The 16312-nt window shown below is 42.6% G+C and overlaps 2 protein-coding genes across 2 annotated transcripts; both read left to right on the top strand.

The window, feature by feature from the left end:
- The first annotated feature begins 8231 nt into the window (after nt 1-8231).
- Nucleotides 8232-9672, top strand: rrs1 (ribosome biogenesis regulator 1 homolog). The gene has a single exon (XM_068581933.1). It carries the CDS (start codon nt 8328-8330, stop codon nt 9423-9425), a length of 1098 nt encoding a protein of 365 aa, XP_068438034.1. The 5' UTR covers nt 8232-8327; the 3' UTR covers nt 9426-9672.
- Nucleotides 9673-11737: 2065 nt separating this feature from the next.
- On the top strand, nt 11738-15274 carry si:dkey-97a13.12 (SH3 domain-containing kinase-binding protein 1). Its single transcript, XM_068582191.1, has 5 exons — nt 11738-11876; nt 12126-12157; nt 12678-12845; nt 13669-13757; nt 14420-15274. The coding sequence occupies exons 1-5, from the start codon at nt 11810-11812 to the stop codon at nt 14667-14669; spliced, it is 606 nt and encodes a 201-aa protein (XP_068438292.1). The 5' UTR covers nt 11738-11809; the 3' UTR covers nt 14670-15274.
- The last annotated feature ends 1038 nt before the right edge of the window (nt 15275-16312 follow it).

The raw sequence follows: 16312 nt of genomic DNA, 5'->3' as shown, positions 1-16312 counted from the left end.
ATACCTTCATTAAAAACATTAAAATTGTGTTGCCTTTTCAATTCTGTTGGTCGACAGTGCCATAGCTTTGCTCCTTGAACAGACAAGACCGAATGAGGTCCTACACAAAGCAACACGGCAGTTCCCGTTCACTGAGGCCCGTGTGTTCACTCTGTGCTGGTGTCTTTTAACACATTCATCAAGCAGAGAAGGAGCATAGGCATTTAAAAACAAACTTTAAGCTGGAAGAGTTTATAACACTTTCAAAGCTGAACATATTGTGTTTTTTCAAGATCTGACTGTGGTGCCACCTCATTGTTTTTTGTCCATAATTGTGTATGTCTGGTTCTACAGTGATATGATGGGTTGGTTGGTTGTGAGGCATGTGACCAGGTGGTGATGCAATATGATAAGTGTGGGAATATGGCACGCATGTAAAGCTGGGCTGTACTGAAGGGCAGATATACTTTCTGATGAATCTGAAGCATTTGATATTAGATGTAACTTTTTTTGCTAATATCACGCACTTGTTTATCAAACGTTGGATGTGAGTCTAAAAGTACTTCACATTGTCGACCTCACTGATGACCTTTATTTTTACATGGAGATGTTTGTTTCCACCGTGAAGTGCTTGTTGGAGTGTAAAAGTAACGTGTGTGTGTGTGTGTGTGTGTGGTAATCTCGTGACAGACCTTCAGTCATTTCAAGTGACTTCATGTATTGGAAATTCCTCAGAGAATTACAGACTTCTGCCATCTTTGTTACAGCTCATTTTTTACTGCATTCTTCACTGGAAACAGGAATACCACATTTCAAAAAGCCATCACCTCACATCTCAACTCAGAGCCTGAGCTAGTGTGGACGAAAATAACAGAAACACCAAACAATACCAAAGAGGGGAGCAGTATCACACTTTGCTTTGAAAACAGACTCAAACCTTCTTCAGATGCTGTCACGGTCTGAAAGTGTGTTTATTGAATAGAAGAAAATCCCTCTTTGAAGGATGCAGAAGGTAGAAATTTGCTTTGCACGCTGAGATCCCAAACCCTCCATAAAGGTTCATTGATGTTCAGATCTTTTCATTTCTCAGGGGTGCAAGTTTTATGCTCCTTACACAAGGTTTTGCTTCTTTGTGCACAGGCATTAGATAGTTTACAAAGCGGTTTCTGAGAGGCAGCACTTCCATACATTCAAGCTGAGATTTGCAAGTTCACAACCTACAGTTTTAGTCAGACCTTTTGACACTCATTCGGAGTGACATGCAGATGAGGCAGTTCAATTTAGTTTTTATATTGGAAGCTGTTCTTTGGAGGCACTTAACAATCATCCTTCCATTTGTGTCCAGCGCTGCTCTTTGCTGACGCACTTTGTCACATGTTGAGCGCCCACTGTCACGATTTCTGTTCAGGGCCTCATGTTGCCTTGCAAATGCACACTGACACATTCTGCTAATAGGCAATCAACACATGCATAACTCAACTTTGTGTTTGTAATTGTAATGCTGTAAGAATGCCATTTTTCATTAGATTTTCTACTTTCTGTACACCTCTTACTAATGCTCATCAGAGGCTCTTAAGTGCAAATCAGAGAGTTGGCAGTTCATAGTCAAATTAGCTTAAGCCTAAGCATTAAAAAAAATTTCATCACACATTAATCTGAACGTACAGACTAACAACTTGATGCTTTAAGTTCAAGATCTATGTTATTTAAGGAATCTTGGGTGTTTAAGTAGTTTAAACCTGATGCTTTGTGAAATTCTTCTAAATTGTTTCACTTACTCAAACTCTAGGGCACGGATGGGAGGTGGAGGGGGGGAGGGAGCAAGGATTACATTTACATATCAAAGCGAGCATACCGTTGCTTGAGGGTCCCTGCATAGATGTATGTGATCCATATTATTTATAGCTCAGGAATGTCCCCAGGGATTCTGATGCTGTTCGGCATCTGTCATGCTACAAGAGAGGTTGGGTGAATGTACCTTGCAATTAGTGAGTGTTGCATCATGTCAGGCCAAAGGGTTGTGGGGTGCGTGACCGACATACAATCACAGCACTGATCAGACAACCATTTGGAGAACAAACCAAACTGGGCTGACAGGAATCACTTTGAGGGACACAGTCATGAGAGCACGAGAAGCACTGTGTATCACCGTCACCCATCCTCTGCTCCTATGATCGTAGGGATGCTTAGCATGCCAGTGACACACCGACACTCTGTTAGCGATAAGTGACAGTGGCCCTGAAGATGATTGGAGCAAGGTGACTCCTGCCCTTTTGCTAATGAGCACCGCTCCTCTGTCTCATTCAACAGCATTGACTGATACAGGAGGAGTCGCTCCTGTTGAATGGCGCAGGAGCAAAGTCACTATTCCCTGGTGGTCGTCTTGGAATATCATCTTCTTCGGGGGGCAATGCTCTGCACGTACATGTAAATAGTCAGACGGCATCACCTGTTGCAGGTGCTGATGGAAATCAAGTGGAAGTAAGGTCAGAAATGGACTAATGGATTGTCTGGTTAGAGAGGTAGGAAGGGGGAAAAATGTGAAAGGGTCAGAGACACCAGCAGAATAAATGGTAAACGGTGAGCGTCAAAAGAAACCAAAAGAAGACTTGCTCTCTGTGTCACTGATTTGGAACAAACCTTTAAGTTTATATCTTGACTTGCATCTCCTAATCAATACTTTCCAGTTTCCAGACAAAATGTCCACACTGACTCCAAACTCCCCCATGAAACATCAGCAGGGCATGACTTGCAGCCCATGAGGGGAGCGACATGACGTCCTCTGTGTCCTCAGTGCACCCCTGAAATGGTCAATTTGACACTTGACAGAACGCATATTTTGTTGAACAATTTTTATCTGTATTGTTTTTTTTCATACTTTTCATTCTTTCATTCCCCATGGTCCATTGCCATGAAATCAGTCGGCGTCAAGTTGAGTAGCACTTAGTGGCTAAAAGCCCTCTTGTCTTTGATAAAGCATGTGAAGGATACATTATGAGAGTGACTTGTTTTCATTTTATAAGCAACATTGTTACGAAGATTGATCAGTGCTCATTAAATGACATTAAAAGACAGTGCTATTTGCAATACATATGCATCCTGCACAGCGGTTATCTGTATATATGACTTTACAAAAACAGGTTAAAGTCTGATTGACCAAATTCTACATCCTTCCTGCAGTGAACAATTCCTGAGAGGAATTAGAGGCTGTCTGCATTCATTAAGCTCAGTATCAGTCTAATTATGCGCCAATGTGCACCTACGGACTAATTAACGGGGGATCAATAGGGGCCCTAGATGCCCCTCACGTATGGGGCCCCGCACTCAGCCCCCTCATTATTGGAGCTGCACCAAAGCTTCAAAGAGGATTTCTCAGGCTCGACCTGAGATGCTGGATGACACCTGAGGCTGCACAGGTTTGGAAAAAGTTGGTGTTTCTGCTCCTCTCTCTCTTTTTCTGTGTGTATGTCTCGATCCGTTAAATACAAAGCTACCTGCAAAACCATGTGTTGTTTTAACACTTTGCTTTTGTGTGATTCAAACAAACAAGATTTAAAATGTGTGAGCGTTAGAGGTGTATAGCCGGACCAGTTGTTCCCCTTGTATTCAAGCTTTGTGCAAAGCTAAGCTAACCGATTGCTGTCTGTAGTTCCATATTTAGACAGGAGCATGGTATCTATCTCCTAACTTTTATTCATTTCACAATCAAGCAATACTTGTAAACATATTTCTCAAAATATCAAGCTTTTCCTTTGAAACTATTGATTTGGGTGTGTTATGCTAATGGGAGCTAATGCAGCTCCGAGCCGCTAGCCCCAAGGATAGGTGAGGAGCTAGAGAGGTCTGGTAAGCTCAGTCTTACTTTTTCTGTTGGTGGCTATACAGTCATATTACACTGATGGTTGAGTTGAAATAATTATAATATTGATAGAATGCAAAAACATATAGAAACAAGCGCTGGCTGTTTCTAAATGCTTTTGCGGGAGAGAGAGGAATCTTCTAATCATTTCATCATTATTCTCACAAAGTTGTGGGGCAACTCGGTGAAGGCCCCGGCTTATCAGAGTCCAGGGCGTACCCGCTGATGTCACTGCGATAAGCCCTCACAGTGCTGCTGAATACCAAATGGAGGGATGACCTCTGGAAGTTGCCATGACACCAGAAACTAACCAGTTCCGTCTGCTTCCAACATCCAGCATGGAGCCGCTGCAGCGGCATACACACTCGCACAATCATGTACATTGTATGGTGTGTACACACACACACACATGCACACACGCACACACTCACACAGGCATACACAGCCAGTGTGGCTGGAATGATATCTCAAGGACTCATCCCTCTACGCCCTGCTGGTTCTAGGAACCCAGCCAGGTTTTTGGGGCTCATCTAAACTGTTTCACCCGCGTCGCCTGGATGGCCATAGCTGTGTTTCCTGCTCACCTGCAAACAGCACACTAATGTGGCCTGGCTCCTGAGAGATGGGTCATACCTACCAAAGAAGCATGTCATCTTTTGTCACAATTTAAACAGTTTGAAATGAACACAAGTCAAAGTGAAGGCCCCTTTTTGGTGTGCCTATAGCCTGCAGAAAAACTAACAAACAGATAATGCTGTTTATCTTCTGGCGTGTCCTTCTCAAAGTGTGAGATATCACGCGGAGCAGACGGTAGTTTGAGAGCTGCAGGCGGCTGTGAGGCATTGCACAGGGCCAAATGGTGTTCTGCCCCAACCACAGCAGATCAATACAGGCTCTGACCTCAACTGTCATCCACCTAAACTCTGTTTGCCAGGGGACGCTCATTTCCCTTTCGCCATGGAAACAGGAAGTAGTGACTGTAATATACAAAAGTGCCTAAGCCTATCAGCTAACAGCTCAGTCATGTGGATTTTTTGTTTTGCATGAGCAGGTTTATGGTTAACTTGGACAGACAGTCCCTTTTATTGATTCCACTCTGAGAAATCATGTCATGTGAAGCTGTTACCCATGATAGTTACCACAGTGGCATATCTATCTAAAGCCTGCTATATGCCCTGGTGACATGTGTGAAGCTTGAACATCCTCTTCAACATGCTTAGGCACTCATTTTCCCGGAGAAAAAAAAAAGGCAGACTTCACCATGTTATTCTCTTTAGACAACGAACAGAATGCTGTTCCACAAAATCCTGGAGAAAAAAATGTTCCCAAGACAACTTCTCTGTCCTGCAGCCTCCAGTAGGTCTAAGAATTATATGTAATAATGCAGCAACTATAAATACAGCAGCAAACTGTCATCATCTTATCACGTCTGATTTATGCCAGGATGCTGCTGATGAGATTTTTTTTGCCCTCCTTTTATATCTGGCCCTCCGGCGCTCTCACCTCGTCTTTGATGCTAACAGGTCAACTTTTTCTAAAGGAGAAGGAAGTTTCAAGCCTCTGGCTAGTTTTTGCATGAATGAATGTCCTTTCTTTCCCCCTGTGATTCATGGATCGTGGTGGGCACCAGTCAGTAGGTATTTACTAAAAGTGAAGCACACAGATCTCCATGACTAAAACGTTCTCTTGAAGAGATGTCGGATAGAGAGATGCATTTTATATCATTTATATGATTGAAGTTGGGTGAAAAGCTTCAAATGAAGTGGACAAATGCAAACATTGTAACTGCACATGTGCTTGAGTCTATAAATAGACTATAATATGTGGCATCAATGGTCCTCTGAATAACGAACACCACTGATCCTGTTAGAGTTATGGGTTTGTCCCTGCTTAGTGAACCATGCACAAAATGTATTCATTCATAAAACAGTTTTCATTACATCTCAGTTATTTCTGGATCTCTTTGAAGCTGAAGATTGGATGACAATTGTTCACACTTATGTGGTAGTGACTGATAAAATAAATTGCTATTTACATACAAACACTGAGAGGGCATGTTGCAGATGCAGCTGAATTATGGAAATCGTCCAGAAATGTATTGTCCAGTCTGTCCAAAATGAAAGAGATAAAGATTGGAATTGTTGTTTTATTCTGTGTATTCGTCTTTAACATATAACATTACCTCCACCATTAGCAATTACATCATAAATAATTAGTCTTCTGCATGAATGCATCAGTAAGTATAATCCATTAGACTATTATTCAGAAATGAACCATTTTGCAGAGTGACTTCCACTTTTATAATATTAATTTTGATGTCAATACTTTTTTTTTACTGAAGTTAAACTTTGAATATGGATTACTTTTAGTTGCAACCGAGTATTTCTACACAACAGTATTGCTTCTTTTACTTCAGTAAAATCGCTATCTGTGTACACAGTATATTGCAGATTTACCCTCCTCAGTGTCCAAAATGTCAATTTTTCAGGATCTCGGAATAAAAAGAGTCTTTAAGCTCCTTTACCTTAAGGTAACCGATGATAAAAAAAATAAAAAAAACCTGTGAGGAGGGTATCCACATGAAAGCAGCGATGTGTTATGGAATAAACTATTTCTTAATCTTATCCTTTAAGCACTTTTAAGAGCTGTGGAGACACGGACACTGGGAGTGCGAATGGCTTTGCTTCATAGAGGACTTTATCCGGCATGTGCTGTATATTCTTCCATAAAAGAAACACCAGGGAAAGTAATCCCGTTTGGCTGAATTCACGCTGGATCAAAATTCAACAAAACCACTTGAACACTTGTGGAGACAGCGGGTGACACGTGCTGTGACGCCAGCAGCCAACTAGTGGACATGTTTAAATTGGGAGCTTTTAGATGATATACATTCACATCACAGAGGACCTTATAGCCTATTCTAAATCACAACAGGGACTTTGGGCCACTAATTACGCATTTCCAAACATAGCATCACTTGTGACCTTATCTCTGGGCCTGTCAGAGTGTTAGCATTCACATGGCAAGTGTGGCGATGAATGTAATTACTGGAGCCCAAAATAATAACACCATCGTCTTTGAGCCACCAGCAGCGAGTCAATTGTCCTCCCCCTCATCGTCTTCTTCAAATTAGTGGAGACAAGGACAGAAATAGAGTTATTCGAGCCCTGAATCTATGGGAAGAATACATACAGAATATAAGTGAGACAAGGAAGGATATTTATACTTCAGTGAATGTAATATTTCATGGAAACACTTACAGTAATCCGATGTTAAAATGTATTACAACTCCAGAACTTTAAAATGGTGTGCCGCCACTACAAGAGTTACCGCACAGAGAAAACTTTTGCTTATTGTTGTATCACTTATGTGGATTTTGGCTTTTATTTGCATGTCTCATTGAAGTGTCCCTGCACTGCAGGGGTTTACCATTGATGCAATCTTAGTCATTTGAACTGTTGTCAATAGTACAAGAGTGTGAACACCCAAATCTGTCTCAAAAGCTTCAGAACAGGAACCAAGCACAACATTGTGTTATTTGGTACATTTTCTACGCACAAACTCCATATTTGTTAATTTACTTTCAAAGTGAAAAGTAAAAAGTGTCCCTCTCAACTCAGATATTTTTCTTATTGTTAATTAAACAGTAAATGTTTGGGGTTCATTGGGGGACATTTTTTATATGCTCAGCTCGAATCTCAGTTCGAAGCTGCCATTTACAAGATTGCAAGCATGAGGGCAATTCCAATATTAATGCTCTGAATCTCCAATTCAGCACCTTGAAGGCGTGGAGGTACACACAAGATGATTTTGTGATAGTCTAGTTTGAAATCCAGTCATTGGTCCAGTATGCAATCAGCACAAGTGTGAAGACTTGAAACTCCAGTGCATGCACACTTGAAATAATACATATTTTGCATAATATGGATTTATCATTGATGGAGAAGGGAAGGATGTAATGTCCCTGAAACATGTCTGGAGGGGATAGAAAAGATTACTGAAAAAGATGGCCATTTACTTTTCTTTTTTTTAAATATATTTTTTGTCGTTAATTTTGATACAATAATATTTGTATTAGGATTGTTTGTGTTATGTATTTTTTGACAGCTCAGTGCTTTTTGGATTATTTCCTATATAACAGTTACACACTGAATACTTTTTTAAAGACACATTTTAAGAGCCATAGTTGATGACTTTGGCATTATATATATTTTGGATTTACACCTTATTGATATCTTGTTTTTTTTTAAATATTTGCTCTGCTCCCATGTTGCATTGCAACTACTGCACAGCATTTCCCCTCGGGATAAATACAGATAAATGTGTATCTTAGTTAGTATTTCTTATCACAGGACCAACAAAATGGAGCAACCTCCACCTCTTGTGGCTGTAAGTGGTATTGCTCCGCGCGAACTGTGACCCGGATGTGATCGCGTCTGTTTGTATCTGCCGCACGTGCAGCGGTAACGTCACCCAGCACTCTACCAACATGGCCGCGTGCAGCGTGGAAGCGCTGCTGGCTAAAGCTGAGCAAGAAGAGGCAGAGAAACTGAAGAGCATCTCCGTCCACAAAGAGCTGGACCTGGAGTTTGACATCGGTAACCTGCTGGCTTACGACAAAACCCGCATCGAGTCCCGGGACTTCCGGGAGCAGAAGAAAGAGGACTTTCTGCGCTCGCTAGCTCGCGACAACACGCAGCTGCTCGTCAACGAGATCTGGAAACGGCCCTCGGAGAGGATCGAGGAGGCGATCGTGACCAAACTACCGGACCCGACGACCCCGCTGCCCAGAGAGAAACCGCCCCCGAAGCCCAGACCGCCGACAAAATGGGAAGAGTTTGCCAAGCTGAAAGGCATCCAGAAGAAGAAGAAGACCAACTTGGTGTGGGACGAGACGGCGAAGGACTGGAGGCGGCGCTGGGGCTACCAGAGGGCTAAGGACGACACCAAGGAGTGGCTGATCGAGGTGCCGGCCACCGCAGACCCAAATGAGGACCAGTTTGCCAAACGCTCCCATGCCAAGAAGGAGAGGGTGGACAAGAACGAGTACAACCGGCTGAAGAACATAGCCAGGGCGCAGAAGATCAAACTGCCCGGCGTGGGGCTGATCCCCGTGCCCCAGCAGTCCAAGGAAGACCTGGTCCGAGCCGTGAATGTGGCCAAGACCTCCACGGCGTCCGCGGGCCGGTTCCAGGACCGCCTGCCGAAAGAGAAACCACCAAGAAACACAGGCAAGAAGAGGAAGTTTGAACCGCTCATCGGTAACTTCTCCAACGAGAAGCAGAAGCAGCTGGAGCTCCTGAAGCACATGGGCAGCAAGAAGCCCATGATCAACATGGACATGGCCGTCAACAAGCAGCTGAGGGAGGAGAACAGGGAGGAGGCCGCAGCCAGATTCAAGAAGGGGTCAAAGAAGGGACGCAAAGGCAGCATGTCAGGGAAAGGAAAAGGTGGGAAGGGAGGAAAAGGGGGTCCCGGAGGAAAGGGGGGACCAGGAGGAAAAGGAGGTAAAGGGGCTCCTGGAGGAAAAGGGGGTCCAGGAGGTAAAGCTGGAGGGAAGAGGAGAGGCAAACTTGGGAAGCATTGAGGACTTTGTATCCCGCTGTATCTGTTTGTGCCTTGGCATCGAAACATCTGGACTCAAATGATGCAATATGAAAAATGACTCTTTGATTCATGGTCTGTGTGTGAGGGGCGTGGTGTTGTGACTCTTTCGTCTGTAAATATCAGTCCCAGCATTCACAGAGGTCAGCTGATTGTTACGTGTAATATTGATGGAACATTAAAATGAGTAGATTGTTTTTTGTCCCCGTTTTTAATTTAAGAAGTCAGCTATAGCAGGATATTTGTTTTTCACTTTCATTTGACTTGTAGCAGGGAAAGCGTTACAGCAACAACCACTGAATGTGTTCACAATATTTGTAATTGTAAACAGAGCAGACAATGGTCATTTCTTCAAAGATTACACAGATAATTTAAAAGAAACAGTTGTGTAACGTCTTCATAAAAGATTTATTTTCAAGACTAAATATGACAGTTTTATTTGTAAGTTGACAAACATAAAATATACATTTAGAAAGTGCTGTAAAGTATAAGTTACAGTGTAGTAAGTAATCAGTGATTAAGGTGTGATGGTTCCTAGTTTGTAAATTGATCCAAATGCAGATAAATAATTTTTAAGTGTCCCAGTAGGTCATGACAGTGAGATGGGATGCACAATACCAGAACAAAAACTGAATTTCTGCTGTAAAAAAGATTAAATTATTAGCCTGGTTCAATTAAGCTGTGCAGCAACTGAGGACTTAAATATTGACTTGTAAGACAAAAATCAGTAGAAAAAAAGTATGTATTAAACAACATTGTGGCATTCTCTTTTTTGGCTAGTCAAGATATGAATAATTAAATCATAAAAGCTTCAATATCGTTCTAATCTAACCTGCTAAATGCTTTGCAACATTAACCACAATCTGCTGGTTAATGTTGTAAGGCACAAACAGTGAAAGCATCAAAGCCACAAATTAAATACATTATGAACAGAGACACAATGGTAGATGTAGCTAATACAATGTGTCCAGAAAATATTACTTGCATCTCTGCTTTAAAGTAAAACTGATGCACAACAGGTTTTTTGTTGTAAACGTTCATGTACATTTTAAGCACTGCCCTGGTTTTTTCTTAGGATATAAAACCTTGAAGATCTTGAGCTCAGTGCTCATGTGTCTCCTTCCTAGAAGTAAACATCAGCCCGGTCTTCTGAGCGGCTTAGCTGTAATTGTTATGTAAAGGCTTTGTTCTGGCCTTCACGTCTAGACCTGAGGCGACACACTGAATCAGGAGCAGACGTTTAATTCAACCTCTGAAGAGACTCTTCTTATGGCCATAAGGTGGTTCAGGCCAAACAAGTGTTTTACACAGCTGCTGCTGATAAAGATAACGAGGTTAATCAGTTGTCTCATCAAGTTACAGGTGTTTCCACTTTCAGACACAAACACACACTCAAGCGTATGCCTTGCCCTCCTGACAGGATTCCAGCATTGCAATGAGTCGTGAAAATAACATGCATCCATTTTCTAGGTATATATATATATATATATATATATATATATATTTCAATTAATAAAGTCTGCACAGTTAGAGTTGATGACATGTGCATAATGGCTGCAGGTTTGCAGCAAACCTCCACTACTCGGATATGATTGTCTGGCTGAGTGATCTCTCATGTTGTTGATGGATGCTTTTTAATCGCTGACACAAGCTCACAGCCAAGCTCCATCGCACCAGAGCGGGAAAGTGTGTGTGTGTCTGTGGGTGTGTGTGCGTGGGTGTTTGTCTGTGGGTGAGTGTGTGGAGGGTTCAATCACCATCTGTTGAGCAGTCCGCCACCACGTCCCAAGCCCATTCGTCTTTGTCCCTGCTCACCCATGCCACTGGAAATAGGACACAGTCAATAACCATAAATCAATCAAGCACTCTTGACGAGGTGGTATTATTAATTCTCATCCGTGTCAAGGCGAACAGCGGCAGCGGCCTCTAAACTTCCCTCGCATGTCACCAGATGGTCAAAGAACAATAGGCACTGGCATGAAGATGAGGTGGTCAAGCATGATCTCTAAGATGAAGATGGCATTTCATTCCATTTGCTGAGCAAATAAATATTGAAAATAAATCTGGTCAAAATGTAGTCTTTAAAAAATAAGAAAAGCTCAACAATTACTCTAATAATCACACCCTTTTTTTTCAATAAACTAAGATTGTATTTGTGCCTATAGTCTTGTGCTGTGCTGTGCGTGCGTGCGTGTGTGTGTGTGTGTGTGTGTGTGTGTGTGTGTGTGTGTGTGTGTGTGTTTCCCCAAGGAGGACGTGCTGTTGCTCGGGTCCAGCTCAGTCAGTGCTGCAGTGGTTTAGTCAGCTGCATTTAGTGCAGTGAGAGTGAAGGAGCTTCGGTCAGTGTGCAAGTGTCAGATCTTCAAGATGCAGCGCATCTACATGCACAGCAATGAGCACTTTGAAGTCTTCACCACTGTCCTTGCTCCTCAAGGTGAGTGGAATCATATCTGCAGAGGAGAGTGGCTTAGCATGACATCATATTTCATTGTTAGTGAGGACAAGATGTCATGTCAATGTCAGATGATTAATAACTAACGTGATGGATCGTTTGTTTTCTCTCCTGGGGGACTGTTCATTTATTGTATAGAGATACTTATGTACATGCATTCATGGAAAGAAAATCAGATTTGCATATAAAACATATTTTTTGCTGATTCATTTTCTACTCATTGGTTAACAGGGAGACATCGATACAGAGCAGAAGCTGAGACGGCAAGTTAAACATTCTTCCTTCTGATATGCATTGATAAAAATGTATTTTCTATTTTTTTTTTTCGGCTGCAGGTTATTGGTTGGGCTTTATGTGTCGGTCCTAAACAGTAGAATTATAATCCCAAAATGATTATCTATTGTTTTGTAAGTCTTAAATACAATGGGGATTGATTAATATGAGTTTGACATTGATGTTATGTAAAGTCGGTCAATTTCCTCTGGCTCCATTATGTGGTCAATTCATCTAATTCCTCTGACAAACACAGACCATATTTAGGTGGAACAGATTATGACGAGTAGACCCACGTTTAGGGTTTCTATTTCACAGCAGTTCATCGCTAAATCTTGTCACATAATCCTCTTCATTCACTGAGTACAACATAGGCAGTGACTTGAGTTTTTTTTTAATCAATGCAACAGGAAGGAACACGACAAATTGTACCTTAAAGTCATTGTAAAACCACATGTACTCAATCCAAAGTGAAAATGACTTGGCTGCAACTCTCCCTTTGACCGCTAGATGGTAGTGGTGCACAGCTACAAGCCCCACTGGCCCGACGAGCTGGAGCTGTCGCTGGGTGACGTCATCCTGGTGCTGCCCAAGCACGAGGAGGAGCGGTGGTATGGGCGGCTGCAGGGCGGCCAGCAGGGCTACTTCCCCGCCTCCTGTGTGATGGAGCTGAGCCAGGTTGGTCGGCTGCCCGGTGAATGAGCTCAGCAATGCAGCGTTACTGGACTGTGCTGCTGCTGAATGTCACAAGGCAGCCCGCACTTTCTGTTCTGGGCCCTTCAAACACTGCTTCTTCCCATGAACACATGATGTCAGAACGTTTGGTTATTTTTGCCAACTTCATGTAGTTATTAATTGAGATATATGTTATGTCTCAGCTGTGTTGTTGAGTTAGTTGATTGGTCAGTGGTTTCCCTCCACACTTCAATTTTGATTGTTGCATATTTGGTCATGAATATGTAAAATAGTTAATACAATGCCTTCTGTGGCCTTTATACATGCAATATATATATATATATATATATATATATATATATATATATATATATATATATATATATATATATATATATATGTGTATATATATACATATATGTGTATATATATACATATATATATATATATATATATATATATATATATATATATATATATATATATATATATATATATATATATAATGACAATATATCCATGATTATGTCACAGTGATGTCATCATCAAGGTTATCTTTCTTTTGGCTGAAGAAATTCTGTTAAAAAGCCAGCAACACATACTGGTGTGGTAATTAGAGAGCAGGGAGAGTCTAATGATAAGCATTATTGAGTTGCATTATGGAAAGTGTAGTATCCAATATAGGAGTTGGAGCTGTCTATGAGTCTGTAAGGTAACTTGGAAAAAAAGGTAGAAGCATAACAGAAGATACCATAGCAGGCAAAACGTTTATTTATCGGCATCTGTCGGACATTTTAAAATCATGCTCAATGGGTCATATTCACAGGTGAATCTTCTTCCAAAAGCTGTACGAAGGAGTTTACCTCTGAGAAGCTCAGCCGGCAACGATTCAGGTGTACGCAGTAGACATGGGAAGTAAGTGTAAAACTCATACAGGGTACAAAAAGCATGACAACAGGCATAACAACAAACATACACGTCCCCCTCAACAAGTACATGCATAAACATCACGCACACACCCAGCAGCTGTTCACATCCCCCACCCCCAGATCCCATCCCTACTGCTCTCCGCCCAGCGCCCCTGAGCAGGTGGCCCCTCTCGTCCCTCATTAGTTGACAAAGCACACTGATTACAACCCCCCCACAACATACACATACATGGAGGCATGCACACACACCCATGCACACACGCACCCTCTCACTGCACAGCATCTCATTAAAGAGGAGCAGGAGCGGAAAGGAAGACCCTGTAAATTTTTCTGAAATGTTGTGCAAATGTTTGATCGCGCCATCAAAATAATCCATGATGGATGATCAAAAGAAACTAAATAAAGTTGTATCAATGCTGCATTCAGTGTTGCAGCAAAAGTTATTTGATGGGGCGCTGCACCTCTCCTGCAGCTTTTTTGACAGTAGGGGGCTTTTATTTTTGACAGCCTGCTCCTGAACCATGCTCACACACCACCACACAGAGCCCCCTGTACAGCTCCGTGCCTGCCTTGTCTGCTCGCGGTGGAATTTGGGTCATGAGGAATAAACAGGGCCTTTGTGTTTGTTATTTCCTCTTTGTCCCCCAGTGGACACATTCGGCAGGCCCTCAGGAGGGGGAGCAGAGGAGTTGGAGAAGGAGGAGTGGTGCTGGATGGGGGCCAAGGTGAGAACGAGGGCCCCTTCCCAGTGCGGAGGCACCAGATCCCTGTGCCACTGCCCGTGGCCTCCCAACCTCAGACACACAAATCCCCGAGCCTGCTCCACAGGATCTTGTCCAAATGCCGGAAAAAGACTGAATGCCAGGGCTCTACCAACGGGGCCTTCGAGGGCGACTAAGAGGCCCTCCTCTTTGTCCTGGGTGGCTGAACTGTGTTCACTCTAGTGGGGCTGCGTTGGGGGAGTATGTGAGTGAACGGAGGTCTTATATATCCTCATGTGGGCTCTTACGCATTTTCATACCTGGTATTCTTGACTTGGCTGCCTTTCTAGAAGCAAGAAGTCGAATTGTGAGTGTACGAACCTATCGGTGATGTCACAGATTATGTTTTGCCCATTCTAACCGATGCATGCCTATTGTGACATCACTGATTGGGGCGTCTCCACAAGTGCAACATGTTCGAATGTGCAGAACAGCTGCTGTTCTGCCCTAATTTTCAGCATGGCAAGATCAAATGCAGGCTTTGAATATATAATACGTATATTATTACAATCATGGAAACGTTAGCGTTAGCTGCTATCAATGAAGCAACACGATGTTTAACTGATCAAATGTAGCCTTTTTCATGACTTTGATGCTGTTACCTAAGATAAGTATTATTAATATTGTCTGTGCACATCTTGTTTCATCGTGCATTTCCCTGACCACATCTGCTCATTTCTAATCTGTTGATATGTATGTATTTTCTTGCTTATATGTCATCATTTTATAAGTATAAAACCCATAAACCCTTACAGGCTCTCTCATCTTTTTATTTTAGTGAACATGACTCCGTCCGTATATTACCTCATACTTCGGCTACTGTTAATTTTCCTTTGAACACACAGGGCCTCCCTCCTATTTAACAGTGCCAGAGGAAAAAAAACAACTCTCTCAAGCGAAAGGAAGTGTGATTGAGGCCCGAAAGCTGCTGAAAGCGCCGCCGAAGGACCAGGGATTGTACCGGTTGCCCCGGCAACGCTCAAGCAGCCCTCATAAGTTGCACGTCTTCTTCATCGTTGGTGCCTCCCAGCACGTCCCCGGAGCGGGGTCTCAATGGGCTGGGCTGTAGATTACCTCCTTCCCGAGGACACAAACACCAAACCTAATCCCTAACCTTGGCCTTGACCTCGGTGGGGAAACACACTCCTCCTTCCCCCCTCTCCCCCCCCAGCATTTAATATTCACTGTTGTATAATCCTTTGTAATGAAGGCCGTAGGAGGCAGTCACTCTGGGGCCAATGTTTTGGGCGGCATGTCTTGCACAAGGAAGGGTGTAAATGTTACAAAGAGAGACCGCTCCACTGATCCTCTGAGAAAACTGATTCATGAGAATATTTGTGTGGGACGCTGCTGTTACTGTTACCCCTTATCTTGAGTTTACGACTTTCACTTTGACAGAGGGAGGGAGTTTACTTTCATAGTCTGACCTACAATGACCCCGTGAGACAGGATATGAACGATGATAACATGTACCCCCGGCACATACACATTGACTGTATGTGCAGGTTGTATAGAAGGAGAAATGTCACTCATGGGAGGATAAATGGGGGATTGGTATTGAAATGTGGTTAAAAGCAATTTATTAAAATTCACATTAAGTCGCATATTGTGCAGAAATAAATTACCTTCATATTGAAATGAATCATCCACTGTAGCTGTTGCTCCAAAACATGGCAAATGTCCGCTCACAAGGACTGACGTACCTCACACGGTGACACACACACAAGTGGAAACAGTGACCTATATAGGGCGGAAAGGCCAGGGTCCAAATTTGAACACA

The sequence above is a fragment of the Clinocottus analis genome, unplaced genomic scaffold, assembly GCF_023055335.1.
Source record: "Clinocottus analis isolate CAN_PGR_092001 unplaced genomic scaffold, fCliAna1.0.p SCAF_18, whole genome shotgun sequence".
Taxonomy (NCBI): Eukaryota; Metazoa; Chordata; class Actinopteri; order Perciformes; family Cottidae; genus Clinocottus; species Clinocottus analis.
Note: the sequence above shows the minus strand (reverse complement) of the source record. Positions and strands in the feature narration are given on the sequence as shown.

Coding starts and splice junctions, on each gene's coding strand:
- rrs1 (XM_068581933.1), top strand. CDS start 8,328: ATGGCCGCGTGCAGCGTGGAAGCGCTGCTGGCTAAAGCTGAGCAAGAA.
- si:dkey-97a13.12 (XM_068582191.1), top strand. CDS start 11,810: ATGCAGCGCATCTACATGCACAGCAATGAGCACTTTGAAGTCTTCACC. Junction 11,877..12,125: donor CACTGTCCTTGCTCCTCAAG/GTGAGTGGAATC, acceptor ATTGGTTAACAG/GGAGACATCGATACAGAGCA. Junction 12,846..13,668: donor GTGTGATGGAGCTGAGCCAG/GTTGGTCGGCTG, acceptor TCATATTCACAG/GTGAATCTTCTTCCAAAAGC.